The sequence below is a fragment of the Pseudorasbora parva genome, chromosome 7 (genome assembly GCF_024679245.1).
Source record: "Pseudorasbora parva isolate DD20220531a chromosome 7, ASM2467924v1, whole genome shotgun sequence".
NCBI classification, from domain to species: domain Eukaryota; kingdom Metazoa; phylum Chordata; class Actinopteri; order Cypriniformes; family Gobionidae; genus Pseudorasbora; species Pseudorasbora parva.
In genome coordinates this window covers 46,821,920-46,848,165 of record NC_090178.1, presented here as the reverse complement: position 1 = coordinate 46,848,165, position 26,246 = coordinate 46,821,920, and the positions used below count along the sequence as shown (strand labels likewise).

The window sequence follows — 26,246 nt, the reverse complement described above, 5'->3', positions numbered from 1 at the left end:
ATGGTGGAAGTCTCTGTTAGCTCCGCAGCACACTGTGGTCCACTCCATGTTTCAGATTTCTCCCAGCGGCAGTGTCCCGATGACATCGCCGAGGCACGACAGCTGAAGACCAGATGATGGGTCTTCTTCATGATGATTCAAACGATGGGGATCGCTGCAGCACCATGCAGGAGGCAGAACATTCCTCCAGGCACTTCTGTGGACACACCGGGGCCGGCGCAGATGTCGCTCCACGGTCGCAATGCAGGACGGAACAGCGGCGCAGCCGAGAAGCAGAACATCCCAACATCATGCCGGACGCCGACGACGAGAGCCCGGATGACGCTAGCCCGGTGCAAACTTCAGCCACCATGCAGCTTAAGCCCAAGGGAGACCACCAGTGAGCACCCGCGGCGAAAAACATCAAATGTCCTCCAAACCAGAAACCAACCGCAGCAATTCAAACGTAAACATTAGAGAAGCGGTTGAAAACGGCGAAACGACGAACAACGACTTCTCAGTGGCTGCCAGCAATCAGCAACAGTCCCAATTGTAGCTCTGACTGTTAGACTATTCACAAACATAAGGAAATAAAATAAAATGTAAATCTAATAGTACATTAACATGATTTGTTGTGGGTGGAGAAGCGGCGAACAGACAACGCCAGCGTCCTCTCCCCCACGTTGCCTAGATGACTCTTAGAGATGACTCTTAGAGATGACTCTTAGAGATGACTCTTAGAGATGACTCTTAGAGATGACTCTTAGAGATGACTCTTACGCCGCATTCACACGGGGCGTAGGCGTTAACGCTTGACGGAGGGCGTGGCTGAAGCTGGGTGCTGACGCGATCGTCATAGTGATAACAGCCAATCACATTAACTTGCCGCTTGGACCAAAACACAACACAAAAAAGCGCCTTTTTTGGTTGTATGTGCGAGTGCGATTGCCCGTGTAGTTGTTGTCAGCGCACTGCACAGGTGCACGAAGCTGTTAAGTACATTAAATCCCGAAAAAGCGCAGACAGCGGGAAGAATATCACGTAGAATATCACTGCGCTGGCGCTTGAAAAGTTGAGAATTCTTCAACTTCTGCCGCTTGCAACGCGAGTGAAGCGCCGCGACGGAACCCACAATTCAGTTCGGCAACGGATGATGTCACCCATTCAAAGTAAATGGGAAGCGTTAACGCCTACGCCCCGTGTGAATGCGGCGTTAGAGATGACTCTTAGAGGTGACTCTTAGAGGTGACTCTTAGAGGTGACTCTTAGAGGTGACTCTTAGAGGTGACTCTTAAGGGGGTCGCACACCGGACGCGGAGCTCGGCGGCACTCGGCGGCGCGCCACGTCTTTAAAATTCGAACACATTGTTTTCAATGAGTGTACGCACACCGGTGGCGGCATTCGGCGCCTGTCCGCGGCGACTCAGGAAGTTGTTCTAAATCCTGCTGCGCCACGGAGCGCCATTTCAAGGCTTTATATTAAAAGTTTATTATCGTTAAGGTATACTGATTTCAACCTTTGCTACAAGACACATTTGTTTTACATTCTGAGTTCAACAGCTTGAATGAAGTCTAAACATATTTTGGGGAAATGTATAATAAACGTAGCCTTTTAAAATGTGCGCGTCCTGTGTGCTATACCTGAGACGCTGCGCGGCGCGCCGCCGAGCTCCGCGTCCGGTGTGTGACCCCCTTTAGAGATGACTCTTAGAGATGACTCTTAGAGATGACTCTTAGAGATGACTCTTAGAGATGACTCTTAGAGATGACTCTTAGAGATGACTCTTAGATGACTCTTAGATGACTCTTAGAGATGACTCTTAGAGATGACTCTTAGAGATGACTCTTAGAGATGACTCTTAGAGATGACTCTTAGAGATGACTCTTAGAGATGACTCTTAGAGATGACTCTTAGAGATGACTCTTAGAGATGACTCTTAGAGATGACTCTTAGAGATGACTCTTAGAGATGACTCTTAGAGATGACTCTTAGAGATGACTCTTAGATGACTTATAGATGACTCTTAGATGACTTATAGATGACTCTTAGATGACTTATAGATGACTCTTAGATGACTTAGAGATGACTCTTAGAGATGACTCTTAGAGATGACTCTTAGAGATGACTCTTAGAGATGACTCTTAGAGATGACTCTTAGAGATGACTCTTAGAGATGACTCTTAGAGATGACTCTTAGATGACTTATAGATGACTCTTAGATGACTTATAGATGACTCTTAGAGATGACTCTTATATATGACTCTTATAGATGACTCTTAGAGATGACTATTTATAGATGACTCTTATAGATGACTCTTAGATGACTTATAGATGACTCTTAGAGATGACTCTTAGATGACTTATAGATGACTCTTATAGATGACTCTTAGATGACTCTTATAGATGACTCTTAGAAACAACTAGCCTAACTAATATACATTTCAAGAATTATTAAAGACAAGTAAACGCTCAGTAATAAAAAAAAAAGAAAGAACAAATAGACTAATTACCAATTGCACCAGTCAATACAACTAACAAAGCTATGGTTGAAATTTTCAGGTATTCAGGTACAGAAACTGCAATCAAATGTAAAATAACACTTTATTAATAAAATGCTCAAATGCGATTCATATGATGCTGTTTCATGCATACTGAGCTTTTTACACTGTTAAAGACTTGGATTCCCATGCTATGGACAGGTTCAAAAATTAAGTTGGACGTTTGATGGAGTATTTCTGTGCCAAAAATAATTATTCCGGTTTCTCATAAGTTTTGGAAAGTTGGGTCAGTATGACGTGAAATGGGGCAGAATTTTCTTACAGTTCCTGAGGGCAATTCTCCCAGGAGGGCGCGCACCCGTAGACAAGAGCGAGACAGCGAATGCAGCTCGGCCATTAAAGCGCTTTGCTCTGCTTTATGCTTGAGTTCTACCTTTCTGGAGGCCAGAATTATTATTTAATGTACACATGAGTGAGGTCAAGTTAAACATTTTAGTTTGAATTTTACTTTATACTGTGCATTGTTGCAATGTGCTAAATAAATATTTGCATAATTTGTAATTGATTAACTATTTAAAACTTTAATATTATTTGATTTTTAGTAAAGTTACACAGTCATACCATTAGCCATAAATGCAATGGTACTAATAATTGGCATAATTTCTTTCGGTGTTTCGGTTTTCAGCCTTGGTTTCCTCTTTTTCGGTTTCGGCCAAAGATTTTGATATCGGTCCATCCCTACTGACTATGACGTCAACGCGCTTCAGAAGATGCCAGAACTAATAGTTTCATTGTTGGGACTAAAAACCTAAAACTAGAAACCATAAAAGACCACAAATCATCCAAACGCCACATCCAGGTAAAAAAGAGCGCACAGAGCTCTACTCATTTAATGAAATGTATATCAGTTCATGGTTCTGTGAAAGAGAAAATGTCAGTGTTTCTTTGAGACTTGAGATTAAATAAACTGCTTAAGTATTGTAGAGCTTGTAGTATTAATTTTCACATGCCGTTGCACATTGTCGAATAAAAACAAGAAAGTGGCTGGCTGGTAAAGACATTGAGTGGCTGGTAGATTTTGAAATCCATCAGCCACAGTGGCCGGTGGACAAAAAAAGTTCATTTCCAACCCTGCACAGATTCCCAAAGATGCCAGTGTTAAGGGACTATTAGATGGAGTTTATTTTTTCCGGAGGAGCAACGGAGTTGTGATTTTGTTTGTTCCCTACATTTCAGCAATGATTGTTTTTTAAACAAGGCTCGGTTTGACGCCAGATTTGCAGATCGTCTATTGCTTAAGGAAGGAGCGGGTTCTGGGTAATTTTGGCGGTGCTTAAGTGAAACAAACCTGGCATTTCCAAGGTGTTTGCTTTTTCTTTTGCCATGCACTGAAGAAAACCACCAGAATCCCTTTGGAAATGTTCTAAATAAAGTGCAAATAATATGGTAAAAGATTGAACCATCATGCATGCATTTATACATCTACTGCTGAATTTGTGCAATATATTGCACTACAAACAGCTGTCACTGAGAATACTTATTTCTCAGAATAAGGTTTCCAAACAGTTATGAATGGATTGGATGGATCATTGTGGCCTTTCTTTTGTTCCAGCCGCTTCTCTGGCATCCCAAATGTCCTAAAGATTTTTTATCTTGTTGGCTTAAACTTTGGGTATTAGTCTGAAGTTGGGTGCAGGTGCAGAAACTGCCTGTGGACCAATGAGAAGTCTTGTCCTTCCCACGCTTGTGGTGTCTGTCAGTTGCCCTGTCGTCCTTATCTGATCGTTTAGGACATTTGTTTGTGCTAGTCCACCAAGATCCAATCAAATATAACAAACCTTTCTCCACTATTGCAGTCAGCGAGGGGCTCTGCCATAAAACGGTATGTGCAGTCCCATGTAATGTGCTGTTCCCTACAAAACAGAGAATATTTGTTTTCAGTATGACTTTATTTAAAAGTAGACACTTCAAGTTTTATACCTCTCATGTGCCATGTATACGCTGTTTCAGTTCATTTTGGTGACGCGTTTCAGAAATAAGTTCACAGAGACACCAGAAAGCACACCCTGCTTGTTTTCTTTATTATAATACCTTATATAATATCATTTATAACCTTTTTTTTTCATAAATAATTCAGCATATAATAATTCTGGACTGACTACTACTTTTTGTAGGAACAACAATAGTGGAACAGATGAGTCTCTCACACTAGTAAAGTTGTTGCACACAGTCTGCCATGACTAAGTCATATGTTGTTATTGCACGCCTAGAAGCCATCACAACCAGCAAAACAACCCTCCACTCCTCTCTTCCACCCACTCCAAGTGATGACAGTTGCCATGGAAACTGTGGGAGGAGGGCAAATGTTTTAGCGACGGCAGAAATGGTGTGTTTGTGTGCACAGGTCTGAAGCAGGTGAATATTTGCTGCTTAGCATAACGACAGACCGGCAGCCTGCTCGCAACAGAGCCATTTTCACAGTCGGTGTGGTAATTAAGACACGTCAGGCTCGACCTGGTAACGAGGAGCTGTCTGCCCGCCCGCACAGATTCACTGTAAACATTCTTCCCACAATCCCCAATAAAGCCACTCACCCTCTCCCATATGCTCGCCGTTTCAGAGATATCAGGGCAGCGTATCTAAACCATGCTTGTTTATTCCAAGGTTATTGCAGCTTTGCCTGTTATTGCAGAGTAAAGATGAAATACAATGACCTCAATGCAAACGGTGTGCAAATGACAGAACCCAAACCATCCGAAACTAGAGGGTGAGACGGCATGTTTTTAGTAAAGCTTTGCATCTTGAATAAAACACCTTACAGGGTTAGTTCACCCAAAAATGAAACTGATGTCATTAACTCCTCACCCTCCTAATGTCGTTCCACACCCGTAAGACCTCCGTTCATCTTCACACACAGTTTAAGATATTTTATTTTTAGTCTGAGAGCGTATGCAAGTATATGCACACTATACTGTCCATGTCCAGAAAGGGAATAAAAACATCATCACAGTACTCCATATGAGACATCAGTAGGTTAATTAGAGTCTCTTGAAGCAGAGAAAATACATTTGGGTCCAAAAATAACAAAAACTACGACTTTATTCAGCATTGTCTTCTCTTCAAATAAAGATTCAAACGGTTATGAATCAGCTTATTGATTCGAATCGTGTGACAAACCGCTGAAATCACGTGACACCGGTGATCCGAATCATGAATCAATACGCTGATTCATAACCGTTTGAATCTTTATTTGAGGATTGAAAACAGGGAAGAGAAGACAATACTGAATAAAGTCGTAGTTTTTGTTATTTTTGGACCCAAATGTATTTTCTCTGCTTCAAGAGACTCTAATTAACCCACTGATGTCTCATATGGACTACTGTGATGATGTTTTTATTCCTCTTTCTGGATATGGACAGTATAGTGTGCATACACTTTCATTGAAGGAACAGAAAAGCTCTCAGACTAAATTTAAAATATCTTAAACTGTGTCTGAAGATGAACGGAGGTCTTACGGGTGTGGAACGACATTAGGGTGAGGAGTTAATGACAGAAGTTTCAGTTTTGGGTGAACTAACCCTTTAACTTGGCAATGTAAAGATGTTTAAAGAAAGGAAAAACCTGCTTGATAACTGTTTCAATCCATATCGGCGACCATATTCACCGTCCATATTGACATCTGTCAATCTGAAGTCATAACTTTTTTATTTTCCTTTTGTAATTTTATTAGATAACACTTCAGTATGGGGAACACATATTCACTATTAACTACGACTTTTGCCTCAATAAACTCCTAATTTACTGCTTATTAATAGTTAGTACGGTAGTTTTTGTAGCTTTAAGTTTAGGTATTGGGTCGGATTAAGGGATGTAGAATAAGGTCATGCAGAATAAGGCATTAATATGTGCTTTATAAGTGCTAATAAACAGCCAATATCCTAGTAATATGCATGATAATAAGCAACTAGTTAATAGTTAATAACTAAACCTTAAAATAAGTGTTACCTTTTATTTTAGTTTTTCAAGCACTGTTTATAGTTTAGTTTCATTTTAGTGTATTTTGAATTGATTGGTTTTCAGTTGACGGAAATATTTTTAATCCTGTACAGCACAGTTATTTTAGTTTTAGTGTACAATAAAAAGACTGCTTTGTACCATGCGCATTAGTTTAATCTCCATGCCAAAAAAGGTTGACAGTAGATAGATACCATCAAAGGAGATTGACATTATCATACACTAGGGGTTTGGTGTGCTGCAGAAAACAAAGTCGGCGTCTATGAAGTAAAATAAGTAGGTTTTTTTACCCTCCTGGCTTTGTATTGTAATTAAAATGAGCACTTTAGCTCTGCTACCTGTTTGCCAGCGCTTCCATTTAGATTAGCGGCGGTCTAATTAACGGCAGACGTGCATTTCCCCTTCCAAAGCCAGTCTCTAATGGCTGGGCAGATTGATTTAAATGCAAACGAGAGAGGATTTAATGAACTGCTTTTACAGAAAGTGTTTAATAGGAATTTCAACACTCACAGACAGGTTGGTAAACAGCTCTCAAACCATTAATTATGCATTGTTGTATATTTCTTCTTTAAAATGTTGGTTAATGGTGTCAAAATAATCATATTTTGTGTCTTGAATGATTACGCTTTGAAGGTGGCTGACATCGGTGGGAAATCTTCTTGTAGATTTGTATAATTTAGTTGTCACAAAACCATAACTGGCTCATCATGTGGGCGGCACATGTATAGGTAGTCATTACATCTTTTTGTGTGTTTGGCAAATTAATTTAAAGTCTCACAAAAGCACAAGAGAGCTAGATGAATGGTCTATGTGCTCATTTTTCTCCGTAATGAATGGTTTCCCAACACTCAGATAACATACACGACCAGGCAGTGACACCACATCTCCTTCAGAATTGTTGTTCAAATGCCTCTACTTGTCCTATCGTCCCACTCCATCACAACAATGGGAAAAACTCCAAGGATACCCTCACACAGAAGAATATGTTTCTCATTACTAGACTATTGTAAATACAGATGTTCATACAAAGTGAACTTACAGAACCAAATTCTGTAACCAGTCATTTTCACGACCAAATTTAAGTGTTCAATTAATACAACATACACTATATTACCAAAAGTTTTGGTACGCCTGCCTTTACATGCGCAAGTGTGTTTATGGGAATTTTTCCAGAAGCTCATTTGTGAGGTCAGGCACTGATGTTGGACAAGAAGGCCTGGCTCTCAGTCTCCGCTCTAATTTATCCCAAAGCTGTTCTATCGGGTTTAGGTGCAGACCAGTCAAGTTCCTCCACACCAAACTCACTCATCCATGTCTTTATGGACCGACGCCTTGTGCACTGGATCACAGTCATGTTGGAACAGGAAGGGGCCGTCTGCAAACTGTTCCCACAAAGTTAGGAGCATGAAATTGTCCAAAATGTCTGAGAGCGACCCATTCTTACACAAATGTTTGTAGACGAATCTGAATGCCTAGTTCTTGATTTTATACACCTGTGGCCATGGAAGTGATTGGAAATACCTGAATTCAGTGATTTGGAGGGGTGTCCCAATACTTTTGGCAATATAGGGCGTTTTCACACCTGAAAGTCCGCACCAAGGTCCGAACCAAAGTTTGTGTTTGGACATTTGGTTCTTTTTGGTTTGCTTTCACATTGCAGTTATGTTAGCGCACCAAAGAAATTTACATGACGCACTGGCGTCCTGTCATCATCATCTATGTGGGCTGCATCTTAACATTGATTGGTTTGTTAGCGGACGTGCGTCTGACGTCACTGTGTTGTCAATTCAGCGGCTAACTTTGGCAAGAATGAATGAACAGACGCATCGTTACCAATACTGTTAATATTATGGCATTACTATCTGCAGCACTAACTATACTCGAGGCAAATTCACCAAATGAACGTCCTCGTTGTGCAAACATTTTATCGGCGCCGACAGAAAAAGGAGGAGCTCCTAGAAGGTAGGCTTTTTAGCCAAACAATGTATTTTATTTTATAGTTATGTTTAAATATTATTATGTTATTTTTAAATTTCATCTAGGCTATATTGATTATGAAACGTGCACAGATGTGCAATATATGTCAAAGACATCGAGTCAGAAATAATTTTGACCACTTAAGATTTGTTTTGTAGAAAGCTTTATTTTGTATCTTAATTTTAATAAATGTTTCATCGTTTGCCTGAATTTAATAAATAAGCTTAAATAAGTAATATAGCAGACATCCCGTGACGGAGTGATCCTTTGCGTTGCACATGAACTGGAGTGGTCTCATAAATAAACATAAACTCATATAGTCAAGCAGAGCACGCTGTTCACGCGAGCTGACATGACTACACAAGCGGTTCTGGATAAAATGCTGCGCGCTCCATCACTGCATGTGCTGTGAGTTTAATCTGTGTTTTTTCACTAATCCTACACCAGAACTTCCTGTAAATGGTCTGAAAGTCCGAACTATACAGAAAATGCTTTCACACAAGAAACGAACCGAACCTTTGTTCTGTTTGGTCCGGACCGAGACTACCTCTTTTCGTTGGACCAAATTTCGTCTGTTTGGTCCGGACCATGGTCCGGGGGAGGTTTCACACCTGTAATTTTGGTTCATATCAAACTGAAAAGTCCGAAAATCCGGACCAAACAAGGTAGGTGTGAAAGCACCCATAGTGTATATCAACCAGATGCAGTCAACAACCTTCAGTTAAACAATGTGACAACCTTCATACTATTATTAACATTGGACAATTTGGTACAGATGTTAATCAGATATTTGATCAAAAGAAAAGAAAAGTAAAATCGGTTCTCTGTAGGCAATGGGAGGAGCCAGTCTTTCAGGCTTCTCTTAAATGTACGCATCTAATATCCTGATTAGGAAATGTACTGATATATATATATAACATTATTATTTTTAAACTTCAAATATTTGATGACAGCTCAGTGACAATTGGCTATCTCTATATTATACATCATAACTGTAATCATTTGATTGATGCGTTGATCCTTATCGATGTTTCTCTACACCCCTACAATTTAAGTATAGGTTGGTCAGACAGTGAGATAAGGCTTCTGGCTAATGTTTGGGAATATTTATTTAAGCAGTACCACACAAGCAAGCGTACTGTTTTACTGACGGCCAGCACAGCTGTGGTTTAGTCGCACTGAGGTAATCACAGTCTTTCTGATATTCAGTACAACAGCATGATTGTGATTGTGATATTGCTTTTAAACAACAGTTAAAACGAGACATAAATATTAAATCATTTACATATAACCCTATAATTTTGACCCTAACCCCCGGTTTCACAGACGAGGCTTAAGCTAGACCCAGACTGAAATGCATGTTTGAGCTGTTTTATCTGAAAGAAACTTACGTATTTGACCTAACATTGTTTTGCCTCAAGGTGCACACCAGTAAGGCACGTTTATAAAATCTACTTAAATGTCCTAATTAAAATAAGGCCTAATAACGGCTTAATCAAAACCCTGTCTGTGAAACCGGGCCTAGATGTGCAGTTATTTTGTCTGCTTTTGCTAGAAGCAGCAGCTAAAGCGGGGATCAACCCTTGTGTTTGCTGAGCAATGCACAGACTGACATCCTGTCTGGAATGCTGTGAACACAGACAAGTCAATTGATATAAACAGAAATGTTTCAGTGTTGTTATATTAAATATCAGCGTTTGCCTGTCTGTCAGTCAATCAAAAGCTGTGTTTTGGACCAAAGGTTGTAAAAGCAAGAGTTAAATACTTAAAGATGCAATACAACCTCTTGAAATAAACTATTGCTGTACCAATACACAAGAGAAACTTGGCTTTATTTTTACCTCTCTAATATACAGTACTTTATTTATATCAAGAAGTACAAATACTTTCTTGCCTGCCCTAACTCGAGGTGTCCCCCAGGGTTCGGCTCTTAGTACTCTCCTCTTCACAGTCTATATACTTGTCCATATCATTCGCTGTCATGATCTCAGTTAGCACTGCTACACTACACACATACATTGAAATGCAACAGCTTTGTTCTCTAACATCTTGTATGCATTTAAAATGATCAGCGGTAATCAAACTGTAATTGTAACAATACTGATAAAAGAGATCACAATTTTAGACATTCGCATTGATAATCTCCCCAAACCTCATGAACCGCCAAGAATCTGAACGTCAGATTTGACTTCTTTTTTTTTCCGTATTTGAAGCCCACATCAGAGCCTCTTTTCTACCACATCACACATCTCTGCCCCAAAGCTCAACATAATGTTTTGTTCAAAAGTCGCACAATTGCACTTTGATGTATATTTGACCTCCTAATGCATCCATGCATTCCTGTTCGTTCCACATTTCTCATTCCAGATTGCTTGGAAGATCTCTGTCTAATGGCATCGAAAAGCATTTTCCAATCCTGGTTGATGGCTGTCTCGGTCTCTTTCTTCCTTTCTTTTATTGTTTAGTTATTTGCAACCTAATGGTTAATGAACTGTACATTGATTGTAGTGACCTTACTCATTTGTACAGTCATTATTGGATTCGCTCTGTATTTACATTGAATCTGAAAGTCATGCCAATGTGGTTGTCCATTCTAAACCCTGACTGTGTGAATGTAACTTCAACTTCATTTATTTATAAAGCACTTTTAACACCACAAGTGGAACCAAAGTGCTGTACAGGAGGGATAAAATAAAAATAAAAAATAAGCACAAAAACAATACAAACATATGACATACACAACTTACAGAGTAATCTAAGGCTTCTGGCTTCTGACTAACTAAATAGTAATCATAGCAACTTTCAAACTTGTAACCATGTCGTTGGTGCAATATCCCATATGTCTCACTCGGATGGTGACTTTACCTATTAATGTTTTTGTTGTCAATATTCTACTAGATATTCATTTTTATTTTATTTTTGTCTACTGTGTGTGTGTGTCTATGTATACTTATGAAGAAATGTTCTAGTTGAGGGCACTTTCTGCGTTTGAAGGGCAGATTCAGATGTCAGGTTGCAGTGGTGGAGCAGCTGAACAGCCCCAGTAAAGCATGTCAGATTGCGGTACTCTGCTGCCTGGGTGCTTAACACACACAGTTTCTGTCAGTCCCATGTTAATGTTGAGTACCTGTAGAGTAGTATTGCATCCTTCATATCTCTGAAGAGTCTTTAGTTTTATCATAATCATAAAAGACAGATACGCTGGACCGATTCTTTCTGAAAACAGCAGAGCTCGTGGAGGCGTGCAGTGGGCGGAGCTAAAGAGTCATGAACACACACACGCACACGCACACGCACACACACACACACACACACACACACACACACACACACACACACACACACACACACACACACACACACACACACACACACACACACATCATACATCTTGGCATTATCCCTGGATAACTCTCGATTCACTGTACGTTGTTATATGCACTTACAATTGACAGCAAAACACACACATTTGATGCAGTTTAACTCTCTGCCTGCGGTTTCCACACATGACCAGAAACAAACACACACACACTCACACACACAATTGCAGAACTCTGTTGCTGATCCGAGAAACAAACTGCTAATTAACTTATTAGGTCTTATTTAATTCTTTGTCGCTATATGATAAAATAAGCTGATAACATCACTGTTTTCTCCAGAACGACTGTACAGCCAAATCATATTTTGATGCTATATTATCCTGTTTGACACTGTGAAGCTGCTTTGAAACAATCGTCACTGTAAAAGCGCTGTATAAATAAAGCTGATTGATTTTTTATTTTGGCCTTGTTTAGCATGAGAATCAACTCTAACAGTGTAAATAAGTCCACCTCCCCCCTTAACAACCTTTCGCTCACCAACTCATAAGGGTATTGTGACGTGCAGATTGTGTTCAAAATAGTATTTAATGCTGTATTTGACTCATGAATTTGAGGAGTTGTGTACATTGGGGGCATTATTATACAGAAACATGGATATATCAGAGGGGAGCAATTATTATAACCTGGGATTGCATCTTTTCCTGCAAAATTACATTATATTCTTGAGATGACACTATATTCTATGATCGTGATATGGCCGTGAGGGGTAATCATCACACCCCATGTCTTTGAAACTCCACAGTCTTTAACAGGCAGAATCAGAGGTTGTAGGTTAAAGGGATTTCTTGGAAGGTATTTCAAAGCCTGAATGTGAATGTAGCTTTACACCCTGTTTACAGTGATCACATCCGTTGCCATGATGCGATGCATAGGCTAGAGGCTCTGGGAACGTCAAAGCAAACCTCAAGAGTAATCCTTTTCTTTATCCGTTTCTGCTGTAGTCGGGAGTAGTGCAAGGATGCCAGAAACAGAACGGGACTCTCATCTACGGTGAAATAGTATTCGGTGGCTCATGGTGCCACACGGATCAAAGGGCCCTTTCACATTTACCTTGTTTGGTTTGGATGTTTGACATTTTCAGTTTGGTCCGAATCTCAATTGCAAGTGAGAAACCTCCCTCTGACAATGCCGGAGCAAACAGACAAAATTTGGTCAGATGAAAAGAGGTAGTCTCGCTCCGGATCAAACTGAGCAAAGGTTTGGTTTGTTTCTTGTATGAAAGCATTTTCTGTATGGTTCGGACTTTCATACCATTTACAGGAAGTTCCTGTTCATGTTTTAATATTGCAGTGCTATTTTTAAATTTCATCTAGGCTCTATTGATTATAAAAAGTAAAAAGATGTCGGAAAACATAAGGACAGACATGATTTTCACCACTTCATTACGTTTTGTTTTGTAGAAAGCCTTTCTTTAAAGTGAATTTCGTTTTGTATAGATTGTATCATTATTTGAATCGATGTTTCATTAGCCAATTGCCTGGATTTAATAAATACAAAGCAAATAGGCTATAGCAGACAACAATCGTGATATGGAGGCGCCTGAGCGATCGCTTGCATTGCTCTTGAACATGAACATCTCATAAATAAACAGAAACTCAGCAGGCTGCTTGCCTCACAGACACGAGTAATATATGTATAGAAATGTCCACTTTTAAATTAAACAATTTGAAACAAACAGAAATAGTCTGTTCACTAGTGGCGACCATATGCGTCGGTTCTTTCATTCTTGTCAAAGACGCTGACGTCACACGCGCATCTGTTTACACACCAATTAATATAAAGATACAGCCCACGTAGATGATGACGACAGGACGTATGTCAGGTAAAGTATTTTAGTGCACTTTCATAACTGACCTATCGGAAAGCCCCTCCCCTCAAACGCAGATGAGCCAATAGCAGTTGAGCATCAGTTGCACGGGCACCAGAACTCGGGACTTCTTTAGGTTTCAGCGCCATAGAGAAACATTGGAAAATCTGAAGCTCTCATCGGTTTGATGGTGTTTCTGCTACAAAAATGGTAAAAAGATGTTCCTAGGGTACTGTAACACTCATTCAAGGTATCCTGAGAGGATTTTTTTTGGTTGTCATACTCTTGTTTCGATGTTACAATTAAAGTTAGTGACAGGTAACTAACTGTTCTCATGTCATGTAACGGTGTAAGTTAAATCAAAAGCACATAAACGATGGTCTACATTTCAGTGCATCACTCCATATTAAGATGGTTACATGTAAATGAATTTAACCTAACCCTGTGGTACATGAATGGTGTTGATCCTGAAAGTTATCATCTGTGATCGTAATGAGGCTTCTCCTCATATTCTTCTGTATCGTTTAGTATGTTTTTGTAAACATTTTTTATATTTCTGTGAGTTTAAATATGTTTAAGGTCTTCATTATCTGTCTTACTATAGTTGAGGGACTCCTATTTTGATGGGTTTTATAGTTTACGGGTAGTAAAATGGAGAGCTTACACACAGTTTAGACTTGTTTTGCAGATACAGATTTACCAGTTATAAACTGCACCCACGAAAAGGTACCGATAGGTCAATTCTAATGTGAAATCAAACCTAAACTAACCGAATGTATAAAATATATCAAAACATGAACTTTAATTCGTACCTTGGTGTGGATTTTCAGGTGTGAAAACGCAACAAAGACTCTTTTATATACAGCTAATGTCAAGATTTGTATAATTGTGATTTAGTTGATTTAAACTACCTTTTGCTTGTTCTTTTGCTTTAATCACAGATCATGCAAAGGACACAATATAACAAGTAAAATATGTTTATAATAAAACCATTATATAAAATAAGCATGTTGATATGATCCCTTTTGAAAATTCACAAGTCAACGCACAAAACTGCTATTCTTTGATCGTCTAGGGCAGTTTGAGACCAGTTGATTGTTTTAATTAAGCATTTATTGGTACAGATTTGATATTTATCTTATATATATATATATATATATATATATATATATATATATATATATATATATATATATATATATATATATATATATATATACATATATACATTACTTATGCTTTTAGTTTTTTTAGTTGCTTATTATGTTTTTTTTTCCACTCCTTTTGGATCTGTTGAAGTATTTTTGGGTGGGGAAAAATATTCCAAATTGCCAGATTTTGTCTGAAACGAAATGTAAACACACCATTATTCACAAAATACCCATTCGCTTCTTCACATTGAGGAGATTGGTGCTGTCAACAATCAGTCACCTTTAGAAACGGACTGTGGTGAGAATGATAGTCTTTTCTGATCATTTGTCTAATGTTGGTGGAAGTACTGATGCAGAGATATTTCTATACCTTGGCGGCTCGGCCTCTCATTTACTTTTTAAAAACAAACCACTCGTAATTCCCCTGAGGTATGTAAAGGACATTTTTCTTAAGAGTTTGCTGCTCACAGACCCAGTTTCCATAAGTCATTTGTAAAGGTATTGTTAATGCAAAACAAGAAGTCCTCCAGGAGAGAGGTGAAATAGATGCCAGTTTACAAAACATATATTATCATTAGATGAATGTTATATAGGAAAAGTTTAAAAGTGGTAGAAATCTTATAACATGCTCATACAATTATCCATGTGCTAGTGGCATCTCATTCACTGAAGCATGCACTATAGGGCTTGCTCGACTTTTAATTTTGACTAGTCATCTGTAAAATTAATTGTTCATCATTATAGAACAATTGCAACCGAAGTCATGTGATCATGACTTGCTGACACAGACTAGTATACATTTAAAAGGGAACACATACTCACTATTAACTACGACTTTTGCCTCAATACACTTCTAATTTACTGCTTATTAATAGTTAGTACGGTAGTTTTTGTAGCTTTAAGTTTAGGTATTGGGTCGGATTAAGGGATGTAGAATAAGGTCATGCAGAATAAGGCATTAATATGTGCTTTATAAGTACTAATAAACAGCCAATATACTAGTAATATGCATGATAATAAGCAACTAGTTAATAACTGAACCTTAAAAAAAGTGTTACCAATTTAAAAAATATCTTTTTGTTTAAATTTTCTAACTTAAAAGCACGTTCTCCTTGGGAATAAGTAAGTGTCGAGCCCTGCTAATGGGTGTGTTGTGTTGTAGATGTTGGTGACGACTCCAGAAAAGTGGGATGTGGTGACCAGGAAGAGTGTTGGGGACGTGGCTCTGTCTCAGATCGTCCGACTGCTCATCCTGGATGAAGTTCATCTTCTTCATGAGGACAGAGGGCCCGTTCTGGAGAGCCTGGTGGCCCGGACTCTGCGTCAGGTAACACATTTAGATATACACTGTAAAAAAAAAAAAGTCACAGCATGACTTTTAAGTACAATCGACTTGGATGTTTAAGTTATTTCAACTTAGATTATGTTAAACTGACTTTAAAAAATGTGTTACATCTTGTATAACTTATAACAAGTTAAACATTTCTTAAAGGGTTACTTCAGCGATTAGCATATGGCTTTGTATCAGTAGAAACCCTGGAGTATATTCAAATAAATGTGCTTTCCCCGCTCATATCCCCCTGAGACAAGAGATTTATGCATTTTATTTCTGGAAAATGTCCTCCTATGACGCAAATTGACGATATTTGCATCATCGGAGGAATGTTTAGCCAAAGGCTAAAGACTACAGCCAGCAGAGGGAGCTATTTCCGCATGTTTTGAACCCGCGCATGAGGGATGGAGATCGCACTTACAGCTCAGCTCAGCTACAGGCACTCGTTTAAACGGAGCTATGCTGAGCAATGGAAGTCTTTTAACTTCTCAAATTAATTTCTATGAAAGTTAAGCTTGCAAAGGCATGAACTGAAACGCGCCAGACTGAACTCGCGTTGTGACTGTATAGACTGTATGGCGAGTGTAGTCGTGATTACCTCAGCTCTCATCACGAGAGCTCATCAGCTCATTTATCTCACTCCTGCAGTCAGTGCTCAGTGCTGTGATACTCGCGCGGTGACTCACTCATTATATTGAACAGACACGTTCAGTTTTTAATTGTAGTGTCTTCTCCAACTCAGTCACAGTAATCCAGTAGCAGTGGCTTTGGGAATGGCCTCACAGGGCAGCGAAGCATTCTGGGAGTTGTAGTCTTTCATCCCCATGAAACAAAAATACATTTTCTGTCTTTTCTCAGTCTAGAAGGCACCAAATTCAAAAATAATTTCACATTTCTACTACATTGATGACCCATCAGATTCATAAAAAAATCATCTTCCCAGCGCTGAAGTACCCCTTTAACTTTCTTTAATAAGTTAAAACAATGCAAAAACACGTTGTCATAACTTATTGAACATATACTTTTTTTACAGTTTTACAGTGGGATGATTTGAGGAAAAAATCTAAAGTAAATTATTTAAACATTTTGCACACATTAATTTTGTTGATATGATACACAACATTCTTAGAAGAAAATGTTATGTATAGAGGCTTCTTTTAGACACTTCATATATAAAACTTTTTAGGAAGTCCCATCATGGGATAATTTTATGGATTCATTTTTAATTAATTTTGTTTTAACCTCTTTCCATGCAACTCCCATTTTGGTACGTGGTGGATAAACGGCATACCCAAAATAAAAAGGTTGCTGCTCATTCTTAATAGAGACATAACCAACATTTAAGAAGGCCAACACTTAGAGTTTACAGTTCAAGGCTCAGAATTGATCAGACTGTTTTAATATGGAGACATATAAGCTCAAACATAAAAACTAAAATATAAAGAATAACATTTTTAAATGTATAAAATACTATGTGTATACACAGTATGTTGTGCTTTAGCAACGTAGAAACAATGAAGCTGAAGCCACAGGTCTGCTCATGCTTCACTTCAAATCTGAGGATGTTATCTATCAATTGTATGAAATATTTTCTATGATCATGTCATATGTGTTTTTAGAGGAGGCTAATAAAAAATACTGCCTTCTGTAAGCTCCCTTCCACTCTATTGTCTAAAGTCTGCTGTCTTGACAAAGTCTCACTTGGCAAACCTTTCACACCCACATTGATTTGATTCAAATATACATTTTTCCACAAAAATGTTTAAAGCAGCACAACTGTTTTCAACACTAATAATGATAAAGTTGTTTCTTGAGCTGCAAATCTTCATATTAGAATGATTTCTGAAGGATCATGTGACACTGAAGACTGGAGTAATGATGCTGAAAATTCAACTTTGCATCAAAATAATAAAATAAGTTTTTTAGAATTATATTAATATTTAACAATATTACAGATGTTAATATATTTTGATCAAATGCAGCCTTGGTGAGCAGAAGAGACATTTTATTAGAAACATAACAAAATTAGACCCCACACCTTTGAATGGTAGTGTATATTTCTAATAGCTTTAGCATTAAAGATTAACTATCCAAGGACAAGGCTGCTTTAAAGGTTATGCAAGTCACGATCATGATATTACGGACACTTACATGAAGAACATTTAAACAATCTTTTTCCAAGTGAAAAAGTATTACTGATTCAATGCTGCTGGAGTTTGACTCGAAGGTATGCCTTCGAAAAGATTCCTATATCTACATCTTTATATCAATATTTCATTTTAGGTGGTCTTATTATAGTAAGCCAAGAGCAATCAGTGTTGCAGTTTGTTTCCTGTCAGTATTGTGCTGTTAATTTATAGTCCCTTAATAGTTTGTATATGCAAATTAAATGTACAGGTCTTTGGTGAATGAAATATAAAAAATGCTTCTTCAAATATGTTCCAATATTGGTTATTATAGCAGCATGATGTTAATATTGGGCTTTAATAGCTCCAGAAGAGTGTGTTGTGCATGCACAAGGGGCGAATAAAAATTTGTGGTCTGCATAAGGTGACATTATGTGCAATCTGGGCCTCGAGTGAGTTTGACACCCCTATTTTAAAACCTCGTGGTGACAAAAACATTTTTTTTCTTCTTCTCAGCAGTAAGAGAATTAAGAGAATAAGTCTTGGTAACACTTTATTTTAAGGTTCAGTTATTAACTATTAACTAGTGTCTTATTATCATGTATATTACTAGGATATTGTCTGTTTATTAGCACTTATAAAGCACATATTAATGCCTTATTCTGCATGACCTTATTCTACATCCCTTAATCCGACCCAATACCTAAACTTAAAGCTACAAAAACTACCGTACTAACTATTAATAAGCAGTAAATTAGGAGTTTATTGAGGTAAAAGTCGTAGTTAATAGTGAATGTGTTCCCCATACTAAAGTGTTACCGAAGTATTAAGTAAGAGAAGAGTATTGTCTTTTACACTAGTGATTTATAATAAAGTAACTGATATAATATCAAATAATATTCTAATGGTTTGTTGGTTCACTCATTCCTAGGTAATTTCCTCCTCCAGTGGATGCGTGTGTGTGTGTGTGTGTTTGTGTGTGTGTGTGTGTGTGTGTGTGTGTGTGTGTGTGTGTGTGTGTGTGTGTGTGTGTGTGTGTGTGTGTGTGTGTGTGTGTGTGTGTGTGTGTGTGTGTGTGTGTGTGTGTGTGTGTGTGTGTGTGATTGATAGGACCCCGCTGATGATGATTGACAGCCGCCCTTACTAGAATCACTCTGGCCATTTGGGATATTAGTGTGATTATGCAAATCCTGACAGCCGGAGAGACGACAGCCCACATTACGTGGTGTCCCATATCCATGTCCCATTCTGACGAGCCGCAGTCAGGTGTCAATCACATGCAGGAATATACGGAAATAAGCTCAAGCAAAGCTCACGTCTACTCTTTGACAAACTACACAGCTAAACTACCACGGAAATATTGCCCTTCAAGACACTTTCACAGGGAAAGCGTCAGAAAATACAGCTTTCTCTTTTACGACACACATTTCTTCGTTAGCCGAGTTTTCTTTGAGGCCTGTAGCTGAGAGAAGCTTTCAGTAGCACTGAGTGGCGAGTAAGTGAAAGGAAATGACATCAAATGAGGCTGCTGTTTACCGTGTCCACGCTCCATTCGTTTGAAGTGCTAACTGATACCAGTTCAGCGAGGCTGTGTGTGCTCTTCTCAAAGCCAGGCAGAGCTTATTATCGTTGGAGATCATACCGTGCACTAGATTTTCAATGTCAGATTTAGTTTCTTTGGCTGTGCGGAATGCAATCTTTGCACTTAATTTCAATTTTAAAAGCTAAAAGATAACAAGCTGTTACTTTGGCGAATGTCACAATGACACATCAGGCAGCAGTTCGCTGTAGAGAATTAACATATTCAGTCTTGTTAGTGCCCACGTTTTTGCTGCATTAAAGATTTTCTCATTCCAGGCGCTTCTGTACAAATGAACAAAAATGGAAGAAATTTAGTTTCTTGCTACTAGACGTTCATTGTCAGGCCAAAAAAAAGTTTTAAACGCATGCTTCCGGCATATATATATACCCACAGATTATTTCAGTCAGTTCCAGAAACAAGGCTAGTCGACATGCAGATCCTGTTTATGACACAATTTGGCGAATGGAAACCGGAAGCATAACTTAGTTTAACAAGAAGTGTCTCGCAGCACTGCTCCTGAAAGTTGCATAAAGCCAGTCTGAATGGTGGCGGTGGTGATTTCCTCCAGCTCTTACCGTTTGAATGCGCTTCATGTTTTATGCATGAGAAGGTCAGTGAAAAGATGGCCTGTGGGCGTGACAATCAATACAAACAATCAGCTTGTTTCCTGCTGTTGAAGATGACCGGTGTGTTTTGTCAACTATACAGTCGCTCTGTTAATCCATATGTCACCATGATGGTAATGACAATGTTGCTGCTGTAGTTAGACAGAGACTTGCGTCAACTCTGGTGCATTTACAGCAATGTCGATTAATGTACACTGTCCCTGTCAGATAAATAAATAAACTACAGCATAAAAAAAATCAATCTGGCATGAAAGCTGTCAACCAGATTGACTGTCATTTAGATGAGTGTTTCCTAACCCTGTTTGTGGAGACACACCAACAATACACGGTTTTAATTCAACTCAGCTCTGAAGTAAAGACTACGAGACCTGAAATGGGTCAGATAAGGGGGATATCTAACATGTGAACTGTTGGTGTGCCTCCAGGAACCGAGTTTAGACATGTAGGCTATGTTGACACTGTCAGTCCAAATCTGATTATTTGTGTATTTTATGGGAATCTGATCTAAAATGATTGACATCCAGATTATGTATCACAACTGTTCAGATCCTAATGTTGTGTCGATGCCGCTCTTTCATTTTTCAGTATATCTGCTTGGCTTTCTATGGCAATGACGTTGAGTTGGTAGGCATACGGCAAAAACAACAACAACAGCAGGGTTCGCAATACAGATGTTGTCTTCTTTACATCATAACATTGTGCAGCTGAAATGTAGGAGGCTGGCTTTATTCCACGCCATCATCTCCGCCGGTTTCAAAACGAGTCTCCGTTATAGTTTATTGTTTTTCTGCTCGTTCGGCACTTTGCAACAACATTACCTTGTTTCTGCAGCAACTTTCGGCATGTTTCCTATTCCTATGTAAGCCTGGTGTTCACATTCAGTCACATAAACCACGTTAAAGCCGGTCAGACTGAAACGGATTTGCAGAAATGTGATTTGAATAGGATTTCAAACCACATATGAATGTAGCTAATATCAAAAATAAAATAAAGTCGTTCAAATTGACTAAGGGTGCGTTCACACTTGTCATGTTTGGTGTGATTGCTCGGTTAGTGCGGTTCATTTGAACATATGTGAACGCTGCTATCCGAACCCTGGTGCGCACCAAACAAACGGACCGAGAGCGCTAAAGAAGCGGGTCTCGGTCCGCTTCCAAATGAACTCTGGTGCGGTTCGATTGATATATGAACGCAACACGGACCAAAGACATGTAAACGGACCAAAAACAGGACGTAATGTCATAAGATGCGACACATAGTCAGCTGATTTGACAACGCGCCATCGTGTATCCAAAATGAGTAACGTTAATGTTAGAGGGCAAGCGTAGAGCAATGAGGAGGTAAAGTGCCTCATCAATATTTGGTCCGACGAGCATGTGTCGAAAATGCTAGAAAAAACACAAAAAGCATACCTGGTTCTTATCATCAAAGGACCTGTGTTGCCTATTAGACGGTACAGACTTTTACATAAGAGACGCCGGTCTCTTTTCTGCACAACGGAGGAAATCCTGCTGCTGTTTTGAATGTTTTGAACATTTTATGAGCTCTTCATGAGTTCTCAACGGGTAAAAATAATGCCATATGTACACTCATAAAATGATGGCGTTTAATCAGCACACAGCGTTGTTCTAAATGTTCGGTAAGCGAGCTCCTACGTCATATAAGCCGACCAATCAGGTTGTGAGCGTCTCCCTGTGCCTTTGGTTCGGTAACTTTAGGTTCGCTGTTAAAAATGCCAGTGTGAACGTAAGCCGACCAGGACTATGTTTTGTATTTGTTGTAACAACAACGACTCATGAGTTTAATGTCTCGGGGAATAATTAACTCAAAAGGGATTTAATATTCAATATTCATGAATTTATGAATATAATTTGCCAGTTGTTCATTACGTATTAAAATTTTCCGATAGGGAAAATTGTTTAATTAAATACAAGTAACCCTTTACGGAATTGCTTGAAATTATCCTACTAAGTTTGTCCTGCAAATTAGTTATAGACTTTTCAAATCAATTCTCAATAAAGGGATTACTGCTTTACGAGCGCATAAGAAACATTAACTTTACTGATCAGGATAAGTTCAATATTTCAAATGGTCATACAGTTTACTTTACTAACATAGTAGCATAAGCAGTTAGGTAACGTTTAGATCGCAAGTTTCATTGACTTTGTGTATGTGGCAGAATAACAGATTCAACTCATTAAATGTCTTTTGAAGGTTTAATAAACACAGACTAAAAATAACACTACAATTCACACAGAAAGTACATACTAAATATGCATCAAGAGAGTAGAAGTATAGATATTAACGAAAGAATACATAAAAGAGAATAATGAATAGACTGAAGTTAGAGAGAGATAAAAGAGAGAGAGAGAGAGACAAAGAGAGAGGGAGAGAGAGAGACAAAGAGAGTGGGGGAGGGTAAGAAACAGCTTTCCTTCAGTTCAACCAAATACGACCTTCACGGAGTTAATTTATCCCAACGGGAAAATAACACACCCTCTTTACAGCAGTAAGAAATAGAATACTTGCATTCTTTTTGGTTTCGTTTTGGCTTCTCACTTGTGTGCGTATGTGTCTCTGCGTGTCTCTGCGTGTCCGGCGGTCCTTTCCGAGGTTGGGAGGGAAGCGGCTGTTTGCTTTAGCGAGGCTTCGTGTTCTTGAAGATCGGATTGTAGAAGAGAAGATTTTTGGAAGGGCTGAGGCCTGTTTGGAGGGCCTGCATTGGTGGCCTGGCTCAAGGGCCAGCCACGATGACGTGTTGGTTCAGCCAGAGAGAGAAGAGAGAGGAGAGGAAGAGGGAAGAGCCTGTCTTCACTGGTCTTTTTAAGGTCTGGAAATAGTCCCACCCTCCAGGGTTAGACTTAACCAATGAGAGTGTTGGGATTTCCCGGCGGGAAATTCCTCAGCAGAATTTATTGCCCTTTGTTTGAAAGTTCGACTCAGTGGGTCTCTGAGTCTTCATACTATAATTAATGCAACAAACACACACTGCATTTTCTGAATAAGTGATATACATGGAAGTGTAAGTCGTGAAGTGAGCATTAATTTGATAGGAGACATGACATATATGAGGTTATCTGAACTAGTACTTTGTTAAGACAAAGACAAAAAGATGCAAAATACCATACAGAATAAACATTTTACAAGACAGTTATGTGTTTACATATAATGTCCTGGGGTGCATGTTCATTTATAGATGGTTTGTCTATAATTTGAGGCAAAAGCTCTGTGTCTTAAAGTCTTTGTGTATAAGACTTCATGTGGCCACATTCTTTCCGGTCATAAAAGATCTTATCAGATGGTTTCCAGGGTAGCTGAAGAATCCTTCTCTGTTGTGTTGGGGGAAGGTCTGTCCATCAGCACACTTTCAAAACATATTTGTTAAAGGTAACTGGCGATTGTGTGTTTGATTCGCCTGAGTCGCTACATTGTTTTTTGCTCCAGACCAAACGAACCAAACTAACTGAACTACAAGTGTGAACGCACCCTAAATGTGATCAGATTTCAATTGGTTATGGACAAAAATCAGATTTGGACGGACAGTCTGAATGCAGCCTTAAGACTCATTCACACACAAAAATGTAATTGCTGCCAGATCGGGCTGTGTGGACCCCGCCTAGGAGTTTCCCTATCAGATGCAAAACTTATGTGAGGAGATTATTTAAATGAATCAGTGATTTACTAATGTTTGCGCTCGTCAGTTTGCTGGTGTTTGTGCCATTATTTACCACCCAAAAAAAAGCCACGTCTTAATCCAGACGGTAGATTGTGATCTGTGTTCTTTAATTTGGGTTTCGTCAGTAGATCACGTACAGAACTTCCTACTCCTATCAGCACTTTTTTGGGAATGCTAATTTGCCCTGTTTTAGTAAGTCTGACCCTGTGTATGTAGGGTTGTCACCCTAAATGATCGCCCATCCTTTCTGTTGCCTGTCACTAGTCACGTTTACAAGCACACTTTTTTTATCATTCCGATTGAAAGATTCAGTGGACTGTTTACATGAGACGTTATCTAAACTGATATGGTTTATGTGCTGATTTTCAATCTCAATACTTATATGGTTTTATAAAAGCTATTTATTTGTCGTAAAGTGTTATATCATCATCTCAGAAAAAAAAAAATATTCTGTCAGGTGCAGTTAAAGTAAAAAGTACCTGAGACAAACACTGTCGAGATGAGATGGTGTAGCCAGGCTATGTCTGTGTCATTATGCCAACATTATCTTTATAAAAGTTTACTTTCCTCTCTTGTTAAGATTATAGCCTGGTGTGAGCACGGCGCCCTGTATATCACGTCACATAAGGACACACATAGGTTTGGGCATTTTTATTCTGGATAAATTAAGTTTATATAGAGCATTTTCATTCGGATTGGACTTTTAAACCGATTACAGTGCTCCATGTAAACGCACCTACTGATTCCCTGCCTTTAAAGGAGATCTGAAGTCTATTTTTCTTGAAACCTGATGGTCTTAACCCATTTTCCTCAAGGTCACTGCATCCATAATCCAGTATTTTAAGTATTTAGGCACTCTTTAATGTCCATGGCTTAGAAAACAGCAACTGACTGTCCTTCCCTTACATGAAGGCGGTGATAAGGTTGACTGTTACTTCTTTAGGCCTCTTCCTACATTATCTATGTACAAAGTGAAGGTGAACCTGTTCAACTGATGAATGTTCCCAATGTCAAGATATTATTCATGGTAACTAAGTCTTTTGATTGACATAGTGTCCTATAAATATAATATGTTATATAAACCGCTGTCAGTCACTAACGGTGTTCTCCTGGTCTCAGTTCGGAGCCCTCTCCTCTTTAGCCTTCTACAAACTGCAAAGTTTTGAGTGACTATAGCAACATTTAAATTAAAGAAGTGACATGGATACCAAACGTTTAACATAGGGGTGTGTGTGTGCGTGCGTGTGTGTGTGTGTGTGCGCGCGTTTGCGTGCGTGTGTGCGCGTGCGTGCGTGCATGTGTGTGTGTGGCCTTTTTTATTCATTTTAACTAGGGCTGTCAAAAATAACACATTAATTTGCAATTAATTATGCTATTAGTAATTTCATTTTAACGCGTTGAAAATATTTTACATTAAAGCAGCTTCTGTTTTTCCCTCCCTGAAGTAGCTAAGCTAAATAAATAGTTGCGATGCTGATGTCGTATCGATACCAACTGTTGTTTTTCTAGTTGTGATACATATTTTGTATATTATTGAAAATAAATATTGTGAAAATTAATTCACAAAATGATCTTGGTGGGGGGAAACATAAACTGACTGCTCTCCTTCAAACAGAGAGAGCTGATACTGACAGACAGAAACATCACTATTACTATACTATATATAACATACTATATTAAAGGCACAGCTAAATGTGATATTATTATAATGCATGTATTTGAACATATTCTAAGTTCACTTAAATTAAAAGATGTTATAATACTTTTTATATGTAAAAGTATTAACATGTCTGTGCTATTAAACATTTAAAAATTGAAAAAGTCTTTCAATAATATTGTAATTTGATTGGTTTTATTACTCATTTTATCCTCAGAAATTAACATAAGATCCCAATGATTGAATGAACGAACAAACAAATTTGCATAAATGCATACATTTAAATAAATGGGTAAATTTTAATAAATATATTTAAATACATAAATAATAAATTGACATAACTAAACACATTTAAATAAATAAACAAATAAATTTAGATAAATAAATAAACACATTTGGATACATTTAAATTAATTAATTAATTAATACATTTAAGTAC

The 26,246-nt window shown here is 38.4% G+C and overlaps 1 protein-coding gene across 1 annotated transcript in view; it reads left to right on the top strand.

Annotated features, from left to right (window-relative positions):
- ascc3 (activating signal cointegrator 1 complex subunit 3) overlaps nucleotides 1-26,246 on the top strand; it is a 327,642-nt gene that overhangs the window by 112,054 nt on the left and 189,342 nt on the right. Inside the window, exon 11 of the mRNA XM_067449368.1 lies at nucleotides 15,970-16,134. Within this exon, the coding sequence (XP_067305469.1) occupies nucleotides 15,970-16,134 (165 nt within the window). The remainder of the gene's footprint in view (nucleotides 1-15,969; nucleotides 16,135-26,246) is intronic.